Here is a 16,183-nt window from a genome sequence, read left to right as displayed (position 1 = left end):
CAAATCTTATTTCCATCACCTTTAATTGATTTTTCCTGTTCTTGAACTCTGTAAAAGGGCATCCACAGGGTGCATTCTCTTTGCTTGCTGGCTTCTTTCACTCTCCATTAGGTCTGTGAAACTCACCCATGCTGTTGTGTTTATCAGTAGTAGGTTCATTTTTATTGCCCAGGAGTGGTCCATTGTGTGACTCTGCTATAGCTTATCCACTCTCCTGCCTGTAAGGCCAACTGGCCCGAGGCAGGGGAACACAATCAGATTCACAGGTTGCATCAGAATGAAATTCTCCAGACCACCCAGTTCCAGAAACTGCCCTGGCGACATTCCGGACCACCCAGTTCCAGAAACTGACCTGGGGACTTTGAACCCAGCCCAGCCTTCCCGCCTTTCGAGGGGCGGGACCAACCGTCCCCCAGGATACCCGAAAAGACCACCAAATAAGGAATACCCTGCGCCCTCCCAGATTCACCACACCCCTTTCCCGTCTTCCCCTATAAAATCTTGCCCAACCCTCGCCCGGGTGCGACTTCTCTGGCCCCTTTCTCTCGGGCCAGTGAACCTCGCCCGGGAGCGCTCCCTAATAAAGCTCACTTGAAGCTTTCCTCTGTTTCGCGGTGCCGTTTGTTAAGATCCGACCTTACATTGCCACGCAACATTTGCAGTTTCCGGTTATAGGCTATCATAAATTAAGCTGCTATGAACATTCTCGTCCGTGAAATAGGGGGAATATTTTATTATACCAGGTACATGGGAATTCATTTTGTGATTCCCCATTTAAAAAAATGCCCACTATTGTTAATACGATGACTGTATCATTATGACATGAACCTGATTAGTGCACCACATAAAAGAAACCACCGCCCCTCGCCGTGCCTACAAAACGGAACAAAACAATCAGTAAAATGGCTCCTTATGGGACCTGGGCATCTGTGAACAGGCTTGTCTTCACACACCCTGAAGTAGGAGGTTGGTGATGCTGTCTCTGTTTTCCAAAGGAGGAAGTGGATTCTGGGATGTCAGGTGACTTGTCTAAAGTCCTGCAGTTAAAAAGCGGCAGAGCTGGAGTTGTAATCCGTGCTTGCTGGGCCTGGGGAATCCCAAGACGTGTCAGCTGAGGCCTTCACCCTCACCCAGCTGACCCAGGTCAGGAAATGCAGAAGAAATCTGTGCACGGCCGTTACTGGGTACACAACTGAGTCTGTGCCAAGCATGGGCTGCAGCATCACTGTGGGCATGAAAAGAGCTTCCAAAACTGGAGGTAAAGTCATCAGCAGAGAGCAGGACCAATAGCCACCCCCCGAGAAAAAGATTGCCCCAGTGACCAGGAGCGTGCAGGCCAGCAGCTGGGATACCACTGCTGCTCCCCATGGTCACTTACTGAATGCTCACTGCCTGCCTGCGCCCTAGGGGAGCTTGGGTGTACCGTGTGGGCTTCCATGAAGTCCATTTCCTTTCGAGGGTTCCAGAGAGTCCTGGGAAGTGCTCACACCCTGTGGGCACAGCCTCTGCCCTGTACCCGTGGTCTCTGCTGTTCCTGTCATCTCTGAGTGCTGTTTCTCCAGGGGTGGCAGGCACATTCCATGAATCACTCCGTTTTGTCCACACAACAACACTGTGGGACCGATAGTATCAGCCCAGTTTTACAGATGAGGACACTGAGGCCCACAAGAGTAAGTGACTCGCCCAAGGTCCCATCGCACAAGGTCAATGGCAGGGCGGGGATTTTCATATCAGCTTCGCCAGACTCCAAAGTTGGAATTGTTTTCTCACCATTCTGGTCTGCCAGGGTGGGGCAAAAGGGAAGGCAGGAGTGAGGGGCACAGGGTTTGGGGAAGATGGCAAAGATGAGTTTTTAAGTGTTTACGACGCCCCGTGCAGGAGGGAGGCTTTGGGACAGACGTCAGAGCCTGATACGGACAGCAGAGCATGATTTGGAACTTGACTCTGGTTCTGGGGCAGAAGGGGCTGGTCGTCCAAGGCAGGCCCTCCCAGGTCTTCAAGACTCCTGAGGACCTGAGAGTCTCACACTATTTTAGAAAGAACAATACTTTTATTTGAGGATAGCTCAAAGAAGTCATTTACAAAACACCTTTTGTTTTCAAAGCACAGCTTTTCATAAAAAGCAATGTCCACCCTTTAATACATGCTCTAGTACACAGGTGTGTGTCAGGGGGCTGCCCAGGACTTGGGGAGCCCCGCGGGCCCGGGATGTGCCGGTGCTCAGCATTCCTCATCTGAGTTGTCCTTGGCCCACCCGCCGACCTTTGAGGGGCCGGGGTTGGCCTGGGGGCCTGCGGGGGCAGGGACAGAGGCCGGGGCTCGGGCCAGGTTCACCCAGCCGGGCCCTCGGGGCAGCACGTGGCTTTCATTCAGTCTGAAGATGCGGTAGTTCTCATAGTGGACATTGTGTGTGATGTCCTTCAGGTCTTGGAGGTGGGAGCTGGGAGATAGGTGGTAGGTCAGCAGGACTTCCAGGGCATCCTCCAGGGCCCCCGCAGCCCCTTGGGCTCCCCACATACTCACCGGATGAGCAGGTCTCTCAGGAGGGGGAACTCACAGTGAGCCATGTTCTCCACTACAAGATACGGCACCAAACCCCTGAGTGCAGGCTCTGTTCCACGCCCCGCCCTCGGCCAGCACTGAGTAAGCACCTGCTGTATGCTGCACACCCCCTGCCACTGCCAGCCCTTCCCCACGTCTCCCTGTGTTAGCCCACCTCCCGTTTGTTAGTTCATTCATTATTCACGGCTGTGTCCCAGCCCCTGGTACAGGTGGCTCCTATAAACAGCTGTTGAATCAGCAGGGCCTTCCTCTGCTCCCTCAGGTACCCCCTCCCATCCCACATTTCCTTCACTGTGCTTTTCCCACCTGTCCTTGTCTGGTCAGCTCTGTGGCACATAGTAGGCCCACAATCAATTCTAGTGAATGAATAGGGTGCCTCCTGGGTGCCAGGTATCACGCAAAGCAGAGGCTCTGCCCCCTCCAACCACCCTATGAGGTTGATGTTACAATGATACCCATTTGACTGTGAGGAAACTGAGGCCCAGGGTGTCGGGAAACTTGCCCGGGGCTTCTGAGCTGCACAAAGGAACTTGATCCCAGGTCTCTCTGTTTCCTGTGCTGGGCTCTGTGGTGGGTGTAAGGATGCCAAAGGCAACAGGGCTTTTCAACATGTTCTCCCCTGAGCCCTCGCCAGGGCCCCTGCACTGACCTTCAATGATGCCCCACTTCGTCTTCCGGCCCAGGACACACCTCCCATTCACAATGTGCTCTTGGTCAGCCCCGACCACAGCGAAGGGGATCCGTTCCTGCAGGGAAGGGACAAGATCGGAGGGTTGGCCCCACCCGGGAAGTGGAGAGAGAAGACACAGAGATAGGAACCTGCAGGATGCTGTCCTTTGTGGGGAGAGAAAGTGATAGAAGGAGCACAGATATCTGAAGTCAGAAGACACAAAGTCTAATCAGTGTGCCTCAGTTTCCTCATCTGTAAAATGGGAGTCATGACAATACTGATGCAGGGCTCTGTGAATGTTTGGGAAGGATAATCTTGGGCTTAGCATAATGAAGGGGTTAGCAGAACAAGTCTTGGAAACCAAGTGTTACTCAGAGCTACATTAGTGATATAATACTGCTCATGCCCAATTTCTTACCACCTTCAACCATTAACATGAGGGTTAAGAGATAATTTTGTACTATAATTTGAAAAGATACATGCACTTCTTAGTTCATAGCAGCACTATTTACAATAGCCAAGACATGGAAATAACCTAAATGTCCATTGACAGCTGAATGGATAAAGAAGATATGGCATATATATATATATATATATATATATATATATATATATATACACACACACACATATACACACAATGGAATATTACACAGCCATAAAAAAGAATGAAATAATGCCTTTTGCAGCAACATGGATGGACCTAGAGATTATCATACTAGTTGAAGTAAATCAGAAAGAGAAAGACAGGGACTTCCCTGGTGGCGCAGTGGTTAAGAATCCGCCTGCCAATGCAGAGGACATGGGTTCAAGCCCTGGTCCAGGAAGAACCCACATGCCACAGAGCAACTAAGCCTGTGCGCCACAACTACTGAGCCTGTGCTCTTAGCCCGTGAGCCACAACTACTGAGCCTGTGTGCCTAGAGCCCGTGCTCCCCAACAAGAGAAGCCACCGCAATGAGAAGCACGTGCACCGCAACCAAGAGTAGCCCCCGCTCGCGGCAAGTAGAGAAAGCCCGCACACAGCAATGGAGACCCAAAGCAGCCAAAAATAAATAAAGTTATTAAAAAATGAAAGAGAAAGACAAATACTATATGATATCACTTATATGTGGGAATCTAAAATATGATACAAATGAACCTATCTACAAAACAGAAACAGATTCACAGACACAGAGAACAGATTTGTGGTTGCCAAGGGGGTGGGGTGGGGGAGGGATGGACTGGGAGTTTGGGATTAGCAGATACAAACTACTATATAGAGATTGGATAAAAAACAAGGTCCTACTGTATAGCACAGGGAGCTGTATTCAAAATCCTGTAATAAACCATAATGGAAAAGAATATGAAAAGGAATACATATATATATTTATAAACATGTATATATAAATATATATATACATATACATTATATATATAAAACTGAATCACTTTGCTGTATACCAGAAACTAAGACAACATTGTAAATCAACTATACTTCAATAAAAGAAATTTAAAGAGAGAGAGAGGACTTCCCTGGCTGTCCAGTGGTTAAGACTCCGCCCTTCCACTACAGGGGACATGGGTTCGATCCCTGGTCGGGGAAGATCCCACAGGCCGCGGGGCGCGGCCAAAAAATTAAAAAGAAAAAAAAAAGAAAGAGAGAATTTTGTAAACCAGGGGCTGGCAACCTATGGTTCCTGGGCCAAACCAGGCAAGTTCGTTGGCATACCGCCCCTGCCATTCATTTACTCTTGTCTATGTTGCTTTCATTCTACTACAGCAGAGTTGAGTAATTGCAACAAAGTCTAAAATACTTACCATAGTCTGGCCCTTCACAAAAAAAGTTTGCTGAGCCCTGTTGTAAATTCTGGTTGTTTACTTATTCGTGGCAGGAAGTGGAGATTAAACAGGCAAGTGCTGCATGTAGGTTTGTTTTTCTAAGAATTAGATTGTGATGGGGAATAAATTGATGCTAATAATAACTGTCTCTTGCACACTTATTATGCATCAGCCCATATTTGACCCTCAATAGATGTTATATATCTGGATGATTTATTGAGAGGTTAATTTGAATACATTCTCCTTTATTTCCCCCAGCACTGTTCCAGCTGTGAGCAGGCTGCTGTCTTTGCTGGCCTCAGGACAGAAAGCAGAAGGTCAAGGCTCTTTGAACCTTTCACAGGAAATACTGTTCATTGCTCCAATGGGGAGCGGAAAGAGGGAATGTGTGGAGAAACTGGATGCCAGACAAGAAGCAGGGCTTCCATGTACAGATGTGCAGTTTGTGCACTGCACAAAGGTAACTTACCATGAGGCTGTGTAGGGCTGAAATCCCATGCAGGCTCCCTTCTGTGAAGGAAGCTACTACCTTTTTCTTTTTCTTTTTTTTTTTTTTTTTGCGGTACGCGGGCCTCTCACTGTTGTGGCCTCTCCCATTGCAGAGCACAGGCTCCGGACGCGCAGGCTTAGCAGCCATGGCTCACGGGCCCAGCCGCTTCACGGCATGTGGGATCTTCCCGGACCGGGGCACAAACCCGTGTCCCCTGCATCAGCAGGGGGACTCTCAACCACTGTGCCACCAGGGAAGCCCCTACTGCCTTTTTCTAATTCAAGCTAAAGTGCTGTGTAGGTTAGCAGGGTCCCTGGGGGAGGGAGTGGAGGCCAGGTGTCTATGGATGAAGAATCCCAGGCCTCACCCAGGTGCTTTGCAGGATCCAGACAGACTGACATTGAATGTACCACAAGGACAGGAAGATGGGGGCTTGGAGGTGAAATTCAGTTGATTCAGAGAAAATGAAGATGTGAGCTATTTCCTTTCTTTCTCCCCCTCCCCCTTTCTTTCTTTTTTTCTTTCTCCCTTCCTCCCTCCCTCCCTCCCTCCCTCCCTCCCTCCCTCCCTTCCTTCCTTCCTCTCTCTCTCTTTCTTCAACTTTACTGAGTATAATTTACATACCACAAAATTTGCCCTTTTAGAGGTACAGTTCAGTAGTTTCCAGTATTCTCACAAGTTGTGCAACCATCACCAAAATCTAACTCCAGAGCACTTTCATCATCCCCAAATGAAAGCCCGTACCCTTTAGCAGTCACTCCCCATTTTCCCCTAAACCTCCCGGCCCCTGGCAACCACAAGTCTATTTTCTATCTCCATAGATTTGCCTATTCTGGACATTTCATGTAATGGAATCATATAATATTTGGCCTTTTGTGTCTGGCTCCTTTCACTTAGCATCACATTTTCAAGGTTTATCCACATTGGGTTAGGGTTAGGGTAGGATCTATCAGAACTTTATTCCTTTTATGGCTAAGTAATATTCCCTTGTATGGATAGACCACATTTGTTTATCCATTCACAAGTTAATGGACATTTGGAATGTTTCCACTTTTTGGCTATTACAAATAATTCTACTATGAACATTTGTGTATGAGTTTTTATGTCAACATAGGTTTTCATTTCTTTGGGGAGTGGAATTGTTGGGTCATATAGTAACAGTGTTCAACCTTGAAGAATTGCCAGACTGTTTTCCAAAATTGCTACACCATTTGATACTTCCACAAGAAGTGTGTGAAAGTTCCAATTTCTCCACATCCTTACTAACACTTGTCATTGTGTGTCATTTTGATACTAACTACCCTAGTGGGTGTGAGGTGGTATCTTATTGTGGTTTTGATTTGCATTTCCCTCATGACTGATGATGTTGAACAATTTTTCATATGCTTAGTGGCCATTGGTATAAATTCTTTGGGGAAATGTCTATTCAAATCCTTTGCCCATTTTTAACTTGGGGTACTTGTCTTTTATTGTTGATTTGTAAGAGTTCTTTATATATTCAGGATACAAGTCCCTTATCAGATATATCATTTGCAAACATTTTCTCCCATTCTGGGGGTTGTTGATATGACCTATTTCTTGCTCACCTTGAGTTTGTGGATGAATGGAGATTCATACCTGCTAGAAATATATGAACTTTCCCCAAGTTGCAGAGAGAGACGAATCTTCAGATGGAAAGGATGAGTGGGAAGCACATCACCCAGCCTTGGTCCCACCAGCCTCCCCACCTCCCATGGCCTCCTACCCGGATCTTGCTATTGAGGATCTTGTCATTGATGTCCTCATCGAAGCACTGCTGTGGATACACCTCTATGCCGTGAGTCTTCAGGTTTTCCTGGATCTGGGGACCACACACAGATGACCTCAGCCCACCTGTGCATTCTCCCCCACTCCACACCCCCACTGACCCCAGACTTGTCCCAGGTGCCCAGATTACCCTGTGCCTGAAGGCCTCTCGCTCCTCAATGGTCAGGCTGTCGGCCCGGGCGATCACAGGCACCACGTTCACAGTCCGGCAGAGCCGCCGCAGGAACTCAATGTCCAGGGGCCGCAGCCTGCTCAGGTGGGGCAGCGATGGCCGTGAGCATACGATGAGTGGGTGCCAGCCCGCAGCCCACCCCGGGGGTTCCTCCTCCTCTTCTTCTCCTCCCCACGCAGGTGGCCCTCTGCCCACCGGCTCAGCCACCTCACCAGTGCCCGGTGGGCGGCACGAAGTACACGCAGCAGTGCACTCGGGTGTCGGGGATGTGTCGCTGCCGGGTAATGAGGATCTCCTCCTGCAGGTAGTGCTCGTACTGCTCATTGATGTAGCCCAGGATGGGGTCCCAGCTGGGGTGGGAGATGGCTCAGCCTCAGAACCTCGCCAGGAGCCCCCCTCAACCTAGGTCCTCTGAGTGCTCTCCCCTTAGGATGACCAATCGCCCCGTTTGCCTGGGACACAGGAATTTCAGTCCCACACAACCTGAGGCCCTTGATCACCCAAGTACCAACCCCCCATACCCCTGCATCTTCAGAGAGACCCCTGCTTCCTCTTCCTCAACTTCCTCTTCCGTAAAATGGGGACAGTAAGAGAGCACCTACTTTGTAGGGGAGGAGTGAGCATGAAAGGAGAGAAATTGCTGCAGCCTGGTTCAAACCACCAGGGACTCTCTCCCAATTGTTGCCAGGGTCCCTTCCCCCCACAGGGCTATTGTCAACACAGCGGCCAAAAATATCCTTTTTCTGCTCAGCCTCCAGTGATCAAAGAAAAGCCAAAGTCCTTATGTTGCCCTACAAGTCCCTACCCCATCCCACTGCTGAGCTCTGCCTCCCCTCCCACGCCACCCCCACTTCAAGGCTTTTGCACCTGCCGCCCTCTGCCTTGATCACTCTGCTTAAAACTGCACTCCCCCAGCAACTACAGCTCCATCCCCCTTTCACTCCCAGAAAGTGTCCTGTGTCGGTGATAAAGAGTTCAGGTTCATCCTCCACAAAACTGATTAATTTTGTTCACTGTTTGCCTCCCCACACCCATGACAATATACATTTCATGCAGACAAAGATGTTCATCAGTTCTGTTCATTGCTGTATCCCTGTGTCTAGAACAGAGCTTGCACATACTAAGTGCTCGGTGAGGTGCTGTGTGCAGGGCTGGCTTCATGGGAGTGTGGATAGAGCCGGCACCCAGGGCTCTGAACCAAGAAGGGCCCACGCAGGGCTGAATGCTCTGCGGGTGTGGTCTTACAATTCTCAGTAATTTTTTTTTTTTTTTTGCGGTACGCGGGCCTCCCACTGTTGTGGCCTCTCCCATTGCGGAGTACAGGCTCCGGACGCGCAGGCTCAGCAGCCATGGCTCGCGGGCCTAGCCGCTCCGCGGCATGTGGGATCTTCCTGGACCAGGGCGCGAACCCGTGTTCCCTGCATCGGCAGGCGGACTCTCAACCACTGCGCCACCAGGGAAGCCCCTTAGTAATTTTTTAATAAAGGCCCCCACAAGTTGTGCAGCCAGTCCCGATTGTGTGTGTGTGTGTGTGTGTGTGTGTGTGTGTTTGTGTTTCATCTCCTTGAGAGCCTAGAACAACTCTGCAAAGGGGATGTCGTCACCCCCAAGTTACGAAGAAGGAAGAGGAGGCTCAGAGAGCTTGCGTGGCCAGGCCCAGGTTATACAGCTGGGAAGTGGTCAAACCCAGGGGTCCTGACTCTGGAGTGTGGGCTTCTATCCCCTGCCATACCATAGCCTCTATCGAGTGCTTCCAGGCAGCAAGCTAAGACCTTTACATACTTGACTCCTTTGATCTTGGGGGGAGAGTTGCCCACACCTACTGTACAGACAAATAAACTGAGCCTCAAAGATGCCACAGCCAGGTGGCTCCAGGCCTGGATGTTTCCCAGAGACCGGAGGGGCAGGGGCAGGGGCAGCCAGGGCTCTGCCCTTCCCACCTCCCCGCCAGGACCTACCACTTGTCGTTGTTGATCTGGTCCCCGAAGCCGGGTGTGTCAGTCACTGTCAGCTTAAGCTTCACGCCGCTCTCCTCGATGACTGTAGGGGAAGAGCAGAGGGGCTGGGAGTGGGCCTGGGTGGGTGGGGTGGGGGTGGGGTGAAGGGGTGCTCACTCACCGTGGGTCACAGACTGCAGCTGCAGCGTCTGGGGTGTGGGCACCCCCAGGCCCGGCATGGTGGACTTCCACATCTTGGACTTGAAGAGTGTGTTCACCATGGTGGACTTGCCCAGCCCGCTCTGTCCTGTGAGTAATCACACGGCAGCAACAACTGTGGATGCGTTAGGCATGTTTCTGAAATTCTTAAATAAATGCTTTTGGAAAGTAAACTGTTTTCTAAGTATAACAAATACAGAAAAGCACGTATTATCATAAGTCTCCAGTTCAATGCCTTCCCCCATTTTTTACTGAGGCAAAATTCATATAATAAAAAATTAACATTAACCATTGAAAGTGTACAACTCAGTGGCATTGGGTACATGCAGTGTTGTGCAACCACTACCCCTATCTAGCTCCAAAACATTTTCATCACCCCAGCAAGAAACCCTATATCCATTAGGCACTCAGTCCCCATTCCCCCTCCCCCCAACCCCTGGCAACCACTAATCTGCTTTCTATCTATGGATTTGCCTATTCTGGACATTTCTTTTTTCTTTTTGGCAGCGGCACTTGGCTTATGGGATCTTAGCTCCCCAGCCAGGGAGGGAACCCGGGCCCTAGGCAGTGAAAGTGCCAAGTCCTAACTACTGGACCTCTGGGGAATTCCCTGGACATTTCATATAAATGGAATCTTGCAATAACTGTCCTTTTGTATCTGGCTGCTCCCACTCAGCATAATGCTTTCAAGGGTCAGCCACACTGTTGCATGTGCTAGAACTTCATACTTTTTCATGGCTAAATAATATTCCATCAGATGGATAGACCACACTGTGTTTATCCATTCATCTGTTGATGAGCAGGTCAATGCATTTTTACAAATTAAACCACCCATGTATGCAGCACCAGATAAAGAGACAGAACACACAGCTCCACCCAAGACCACTCCTGCCTCCTCGCAGTAACTGTTAACACAGCTCCAGGGACAGCCACTCTCCTGACATCATCGGTAGGGAGCAGCGCTGCCCACCCTCTACTTGGGGAATCACACAGCACGTGCTCTTTCATGTCTGGCTTCTTTTAGTGAGATTCCCCTATGCTGCCTGAGCTTGTAGATGGTCCATTCTCCCTGCTGTGCAGGCTTCTCAAACTCCGCCGACCACGCCCTGCAGTAGTAAACATCCTACATCACAGGGCAGGACACACTTTTGGGTCTAAAACTGAAACTGGGACTTCCCTGGTGGTGCAGTGGTTAAGAATCCGCCTGCCAATGCAGGCAATACGGTTTTGAGCCCTGATCTGGGAAGATCCCACCTGCTGCAGAGCAACTAAGCCAGTGCGCCATAACTACTGAGCCTGCGCTCTAGAGCCCGCGAGCCACAACAACTGAAGCCCATGTGCCTAGAGTCCATGCTCCACAACAAAGAGAAGCCACCGCAATGAGAAGCCTGCGCACCTTAGTGAAGAGTAGCCCCTGCTCACCGCAACCAGAAAGAAAGCCCACATGCAGCAATGAGGACCCAATGTGGCCAAAAATAAATAAATTTTAAAAAATTAAAAAAGAACTGAAATTGTCCTTTGGGCTCTGCTATCCAATATGGGAGCCACACCTGGCTATTGCCACTGGCAGTATGGCCATACACCAACCTGAACTGAGATGTGCTGTTGGTGTAAAAGAATAAACCATATTTTGCAGACTTGTTATGACAAAAACAACGTAAATGATCGCATGAATAATGTTTTATATGGATTACATGTCGAGATGATAGTATTTTTGGAATGTATTGGTTTAAGTAAAAAAGACGATTAAAAGTAAGTTGTCCTGTTTCTCTTTACTTTTCTAAAGGAAGCTACTAGGGAATTTAAAATTATGTATGTGGCTCCTATGACATTTCTTTTCTTTTTTTTTTTGGCCACGCTACGTGGCATGTGGGATCCTAGTTCCCTGACCAGGGATTGAACTCGGGCCTCTAGAAGTGGAAGTGCAGCGTCTTAACCACTGGACTGCCAGGGAAGTCCCCTTCTATGACATTTCTGTTGGGTACCCCCACCTTAGAATAATGCCCTTAGTTGGTGCTACACACTCTGACATTTTATGTTCCATTATATCCAGTTTATTTTGTGAGAAGCGTAGTTTTTGACCTACAACATTAATTTTGCATATATAAAAATGCAATTCCAGATAAAACTGACCCACGGGGAACTTCCTAGATGCCAGGCACTGTGCTAAGCCAGATGAGGAAACTGAGGCAGCGAGGGGTCAAAGGCCCTGTCCCAGGTCACACACTGGGGGTTGTTAAGGCCCGGGACCAGGATGAGTCTGGTGTTCCCTACTTCCTGCCACACATGGCCTTCCTTTTTATTGCTTTGTTTGCGTTTGGTTGGGGCTTCACGGTGATTTTTGTCTTTTCACAATTCAGTGTTTCCCAGATTTCCACCTACAACACTCTTGTGAGGTACGACTATCAGGCCCACTTTACAGATGGGGAGGCTGAGGCTCCGAGAGGCGATAGGTCCAGGCCCACAGGGTGGCGTCCATTGGTCTGTCCTCCTGTGAGCCCGAGGCCCCTCACTCACCAACGACCATGATGTTGAACTCAAACCCCATCTTCATGGCCTTGATCTTCAGTTGGTCCAGCACGGCCTCGATGCCCACGTAACCAAGCATCTCGCTGGGTAGGGTCCTCGGGCTGGAGGCCCGTGACGAGCTGCGGGAGGGGGACTGCCTCAGGGGGTCCATGGGGCTGAGGAACAACGATGCCTGTCATCCGGGTGGGGTGGGGAGAAGGGAGTCGCTGGGGCTCCAGAGGGGGACCACCCGAGTTCTCATTTCTGAACCCTGACTCTTGAGATCTGCTCCCAGGCACTCCCATATTTCATGCCCCCTCACCTATGCATCCCCCAAGTCCCCACTGCCCACAGGGTTTGTCGAGGGGTGCCTGGGGGAGCTGCCTCTCAGGGGAGACTGAACCCGCTTTCTGATATGCACCAGCCCCAGGGATCTGTCTCTCCCCACTCAGACTCTCCTGCAGTAGAGTGTGGCCGGCCTGGCAAAACTCAGGGGCTGGACCCATGGGGGACAGAGAGGGAGAGAAGCAGACTCATGTGGCACCTGGTGGCCTTGGATCCCTGTGGGAGCCTTGGGGGGCTGCCCTGTCCTGGCAGACCCTGGTTATGTGCTGAGGGGGAGGGGAGAGGGTGACAGTTAACTGAAGAACCTGAGCTCCACCCCCTTCTTGTGACCCTACCTGGGGGCTCCTCTGCAACAGGGGGCTGAGAACAGGGACAGGTAAGCTACTCCACCAGGCCCTTTCGGGTCACTGCCCTATAACCCTCACAATGACCCCGGCCTAGATCTATAGACAGGAACCCCCTGCCCCCGCCCCGGGGAAGCACCTTTGCCCAAGGTCACTTAGCTGGTTAAGCGGCAGCTCTGGGCAGCAGCCAGTCCCTCTGCTTCCAAGTTCATGCCCCTTAACCACTCTGCTGGGGAAGCAAACCTGTGACCCATGGCCAGAAAGTACAACATCCATGTGTTTTCTTCGGTCTGTCCATTGTTGGCATCGTAGTGTTTTAAACTGCCAATATAGCCAGAGTTTTGTCGTGCAGAAGACTGTTTTAGGAGCCCTAGGATGTTAACTTGTTAATAATCATCAGAGTCCTGTGAAGTAAGTGCAGCTACTACCCCTCAGTTTACAGATCAGAGAGTCCAGTGAGTGAAAGTGGTTCAAGGTCACACAGTGAGGAAGTGGCAGGGCTGGGATCTGTGTCCACATGCTCACCCTCTGCAGCCTCTTTTCTTGTTCACACAAACCTCTAGATTTCTGGTGTATCTCAGAGATTATAAGCCTTGGCAACTCTGGGTCCAGCCTACAGCTGACACAAGCCGCCCTCTTTTCTTTTTCTTAAATTTATTTTTTGGCCACGTCACACAGCTTGCAGGATCTTAGTTTGCTGACCAGGGATTGAACCCCGGGCCCTGGCAGTGAAAGCGCCAAGTCCTAACCACTGGACCACCCGGGAACTCTCTAGCTGCCCCCTTTAGATGGGCTACATGCTCTCCAGTTTGCCATAGCCCTCACCCCTCCCTAATGTCTCCCTAATAAGATGTTTCCTATACCAAGTTCATCTCAGTTATTTCGTTCTCACCTGTTTCCTGGCACCTGAGTTTGCAAGCCCTAAGCAATCCTCTGTTTCAGATGTTGGCAAATGTTTTCTGTAAAAGGCCAGATAGTATAGATTTTAAGTTTTGCTAATCATAAGATCTCTGTTGCAACTACTCTTCGGTTCTGCCGTTGCACTGGGAAAGCAACCAAAAGTAGATGGACGGGAGTGGCTGCGTATCAGACTATTTACAAAAGCAGGTGGTGGTTTGCCGCCCCCACTCTGCCCACCAGGACTCAGCAACTCTGCCCCATCTGCTCAGCTCAACTGTCCTGAGCCCCAGCAGCCTCTGTCCCTCCCTGCCCATGCCCTTCTGCTCCCCCACTTTCTACACATCTGAAGACAGAGGCTTAAACTTCACTTTCCAGGCTTGGAGGCCAGGAGTGGGGCTGGGCAGGACCCTGGGCAGAAACTGCCCTGAACGTGTGCCATTCCTGCTGGAGAACTCTCTCAAGCTACGCCACAGCTCTTGAGGGACATGGCAAGGCTGGCCTCCTCATCAACGCAGATGAGAACGTTCTGTGCGGATGACCAAACAGCGCTGCTGACACGGAGACCCACCTTGCACAAGAGGAGATTCCGTCTCTGGGAATGTCTCCTAAGGAAATAAGCCTCTATGCCCAGAAAACACTTTCTCCAGGAGAGGTGTCACGTGTGAGTGATGTAGGATCTGGAAACCTGGGGGGAAGATGCCCACAGGGACTGCGGACTGGAGGATCAGGTCTGCAGAAAGCAGGACCATTCAAGGCGCTCTTGGCCATGTGGACTGGGGAAAGCCAAGGGTAAAGTGAGCAGAGTGTGGATGGCAGGTGAACCCAATGTATCCAAAGAATCAAGACTGGAGGGAATCGTACCCACAGGTTGGGTGAGAGTAATACACAACCATTTAGTGCATTCATTGTGCCAAGGGAGTGTTTACATCAATTATTCCATTCAATCCTCAGCAGCCTGAGAAGGGGGAATACTCTCCATACACCCACTTTACAGATGAGGAAACTGAGGCAGAGAGGGGTCAGGGGGTGGGCCTTCGGTCACACACGGGTGGATGTTAAGGGCTGGGAACAAGATCCAAGTCCGAGGTCTGACTGGCCTGAAATGCATCCTGCCATGGCCTCTATCCCATCATTGCTCTGCTTAGGTCCAAGGGGCTCTATGGGTGCTTTCTGTCTTTTAATGACTTGGAATATCCCAGATTTTCTTTAATGAGAATAAACAAGAAATGAGGCACCTGGGCATCTGGACAGGAAGACTGAGGGTCAGTGGGGAGAGGAGAGGACTGGCTCCTGCCCACTCGGCCAGGCCAAGGGGTGGGCAGGGGCCACAGTTGTTAAACCATCCCCCCTCCCCGCTTTTCATTTTTCAATTGAGGTAAAATTCACAGAACATGAAAATTAACTGCTAGCCATTTTAACGTGAACAGATCAGTGGCATTTAGTATTGATATATTCACAATGTTGCAAATCTGCCACTGCTACCTAGTTCCAAGACATGTTCATCACCCCTAAAGGAAATTCCATTACCACTAAGCACCCTATCCCCATCCCCCTGACCCTGGCAAACACTACTTTCTGTCTCTATCGATTTGACTATTCTGGACATTTCATATAAACGGAGTCACATACTATGTGGCCTTTTGTCCTTCTTTCACTCAGCATCATGTTTTCAAGGTTCATCCACTTTGTAGCATGTGTTAGTGCTTTGTTCCTTTTCATGGCTGAATAATATTCCACCACATGGAGAGACCATAATGTGTTTATTCATTCACCAGTTTGTGGATATTTTGGGGTGTTTTCACTTTTTGGCTATTAAGAAAACTGCTGCTGTGAACATTTGTGTACAAGTTTCGGCGTGGACATGATTTAATCTCTTGGGTATATGTATCTAGGATTGGAATCGTTGGGTCTTATAATAAGACTATGCGTAACTTTTCAAGGGACCGTTTTCCCCAGTGGCTGCGTCTCTACCCCCTTTTGCAATAGAAGTCATTTCAAAGTTACCCTCCCTGGGCAACAGGAATCTGAGATCTCAGAACAGGAATGGAGGGGATGGAGGGTGTAAGATGGGGATCCCAGCACAGGAGACTGTATTACATGGTGGTCAAGGGCTCTGGGATCTGACGGCTGGGTTCCAGTTCAGACTTCTCTGCTCACTAGGTGTGGTTGGAAGAATCATGGTGCCCAAAGAGTTCCCATCCGAATCCCTGGGAACCTGTGAATATGTTACCTTATGTGGTAAAAGGGACTTTGCAGATGTGATTAAGGATTCTGATGGGGAGATTATCCTGTGGGCCAGTGTAATCACTGGGGTCCTTATAAGAGGGAGGCAGGAAGAGCAGAGCCAGAGAAGGTGTGAGGATGGAAGCAGAAGTGGAAGTGATGGGGGTGGGGCATGAACGAAGGAAT

General features: G+C 49.9%; 1 protein-coding gene across 3 annotated transcripts; it reads right to left on the bottom strand.

The window, feature by feature from the left end:
- Positions 1 to 1,938: 1,938 nt before the first annotated feature.
- On the bottom strand, positions 1,939 to 12,774 carry SEPTIN12 (septin 12). Of its 3 annotated transcripts, XM_073792362.1 has the most exons (10): positions 12,730 to 12,774; positions 12,195 to 12,361; positions 9,640 to 9,765; positions 9,480 to 9,561; positions 7,734 to 7,871; positions 7,480 to 7,597; positions 7,288 to 7,383; positions 3,212 to 3,308; positions 2,524 to 2,575; positions 1,940 to 2,440 (listed from the first exon to the last, which is right to left on the bottom strand). In XM_073792362.1, the coding sequence occupies exons 2-10, from the start codon at positions 12,355 to 12,357 to the stop codon at positions 2,221 to 2,223; spliced, it is 1,092 nt and encodes a 363-aa protein (XP_073648463.1). In that variant the 5' UTR covers positions 12,358 to 12,361; positions 12,730 to 12,774; the 3' UTR covers positions 1,940 to 2,220. The 3 variants fall into 3 exon arrangements, with proteins under 3 accessions (XP_073648464.1, XP_073648463.1, XP_073648462.1); XM_073792361.1 differs by having other exon boundaries at positions 7,288 to 7,597; XM_073792363.1 differs by lacking the exon at positions 12,730 to 12,774 and having other exon boundaries at positions 1,939 to 2,440; positions 7,288 to 7,597; positions 9,640 to 9,792; positions 12,195 to 12,224.
- Positions 12,775 to 16,183: the final 3,409 nt, after the last annotated feature.

Source organism: Tursiops truncatus, chromosome 15, assembly GCF_011762595.2.
Source record: "Tursiops truncatus isolate mTurTru1 chromosome 15, mTurTru1.mat.Y, whole genome shotgun sequence".
NCBI lineage: Eukaryota > Metazoa > Chordata > Mammalia > Artiodactyla > Delphinidae > Tursiops > Tursiops truncatus.
Note: the sequence above shows the minus strand (reverse complement) of the source record. Positions and strands in the feature narration are given on the sequence as shown.

Coding starts and splice junctions, on each gene's coding strand:
- SEPTIN12 (XM_073792361.1), bottom strand. CDS start 12,357: ATGGACCCCCTGAGGCAGTCCCCCTCCCGCAGCTCGTCACGGGCCTCC. Junction 7,872..9,479: donor CAGATCAACAACGACAAGTG/GTAGGTCCTGGC, acceptor CTCCCACCCCAG/CTGGGACCCCATCCTGGGCT. Junction 7,598..7,733: donor GTGCCGCCCACCGGGCACTG/GTGAGGTGGCTG, acceptor CCACCTGAGCAG/GCTGCGGCCCCTGGACATTG.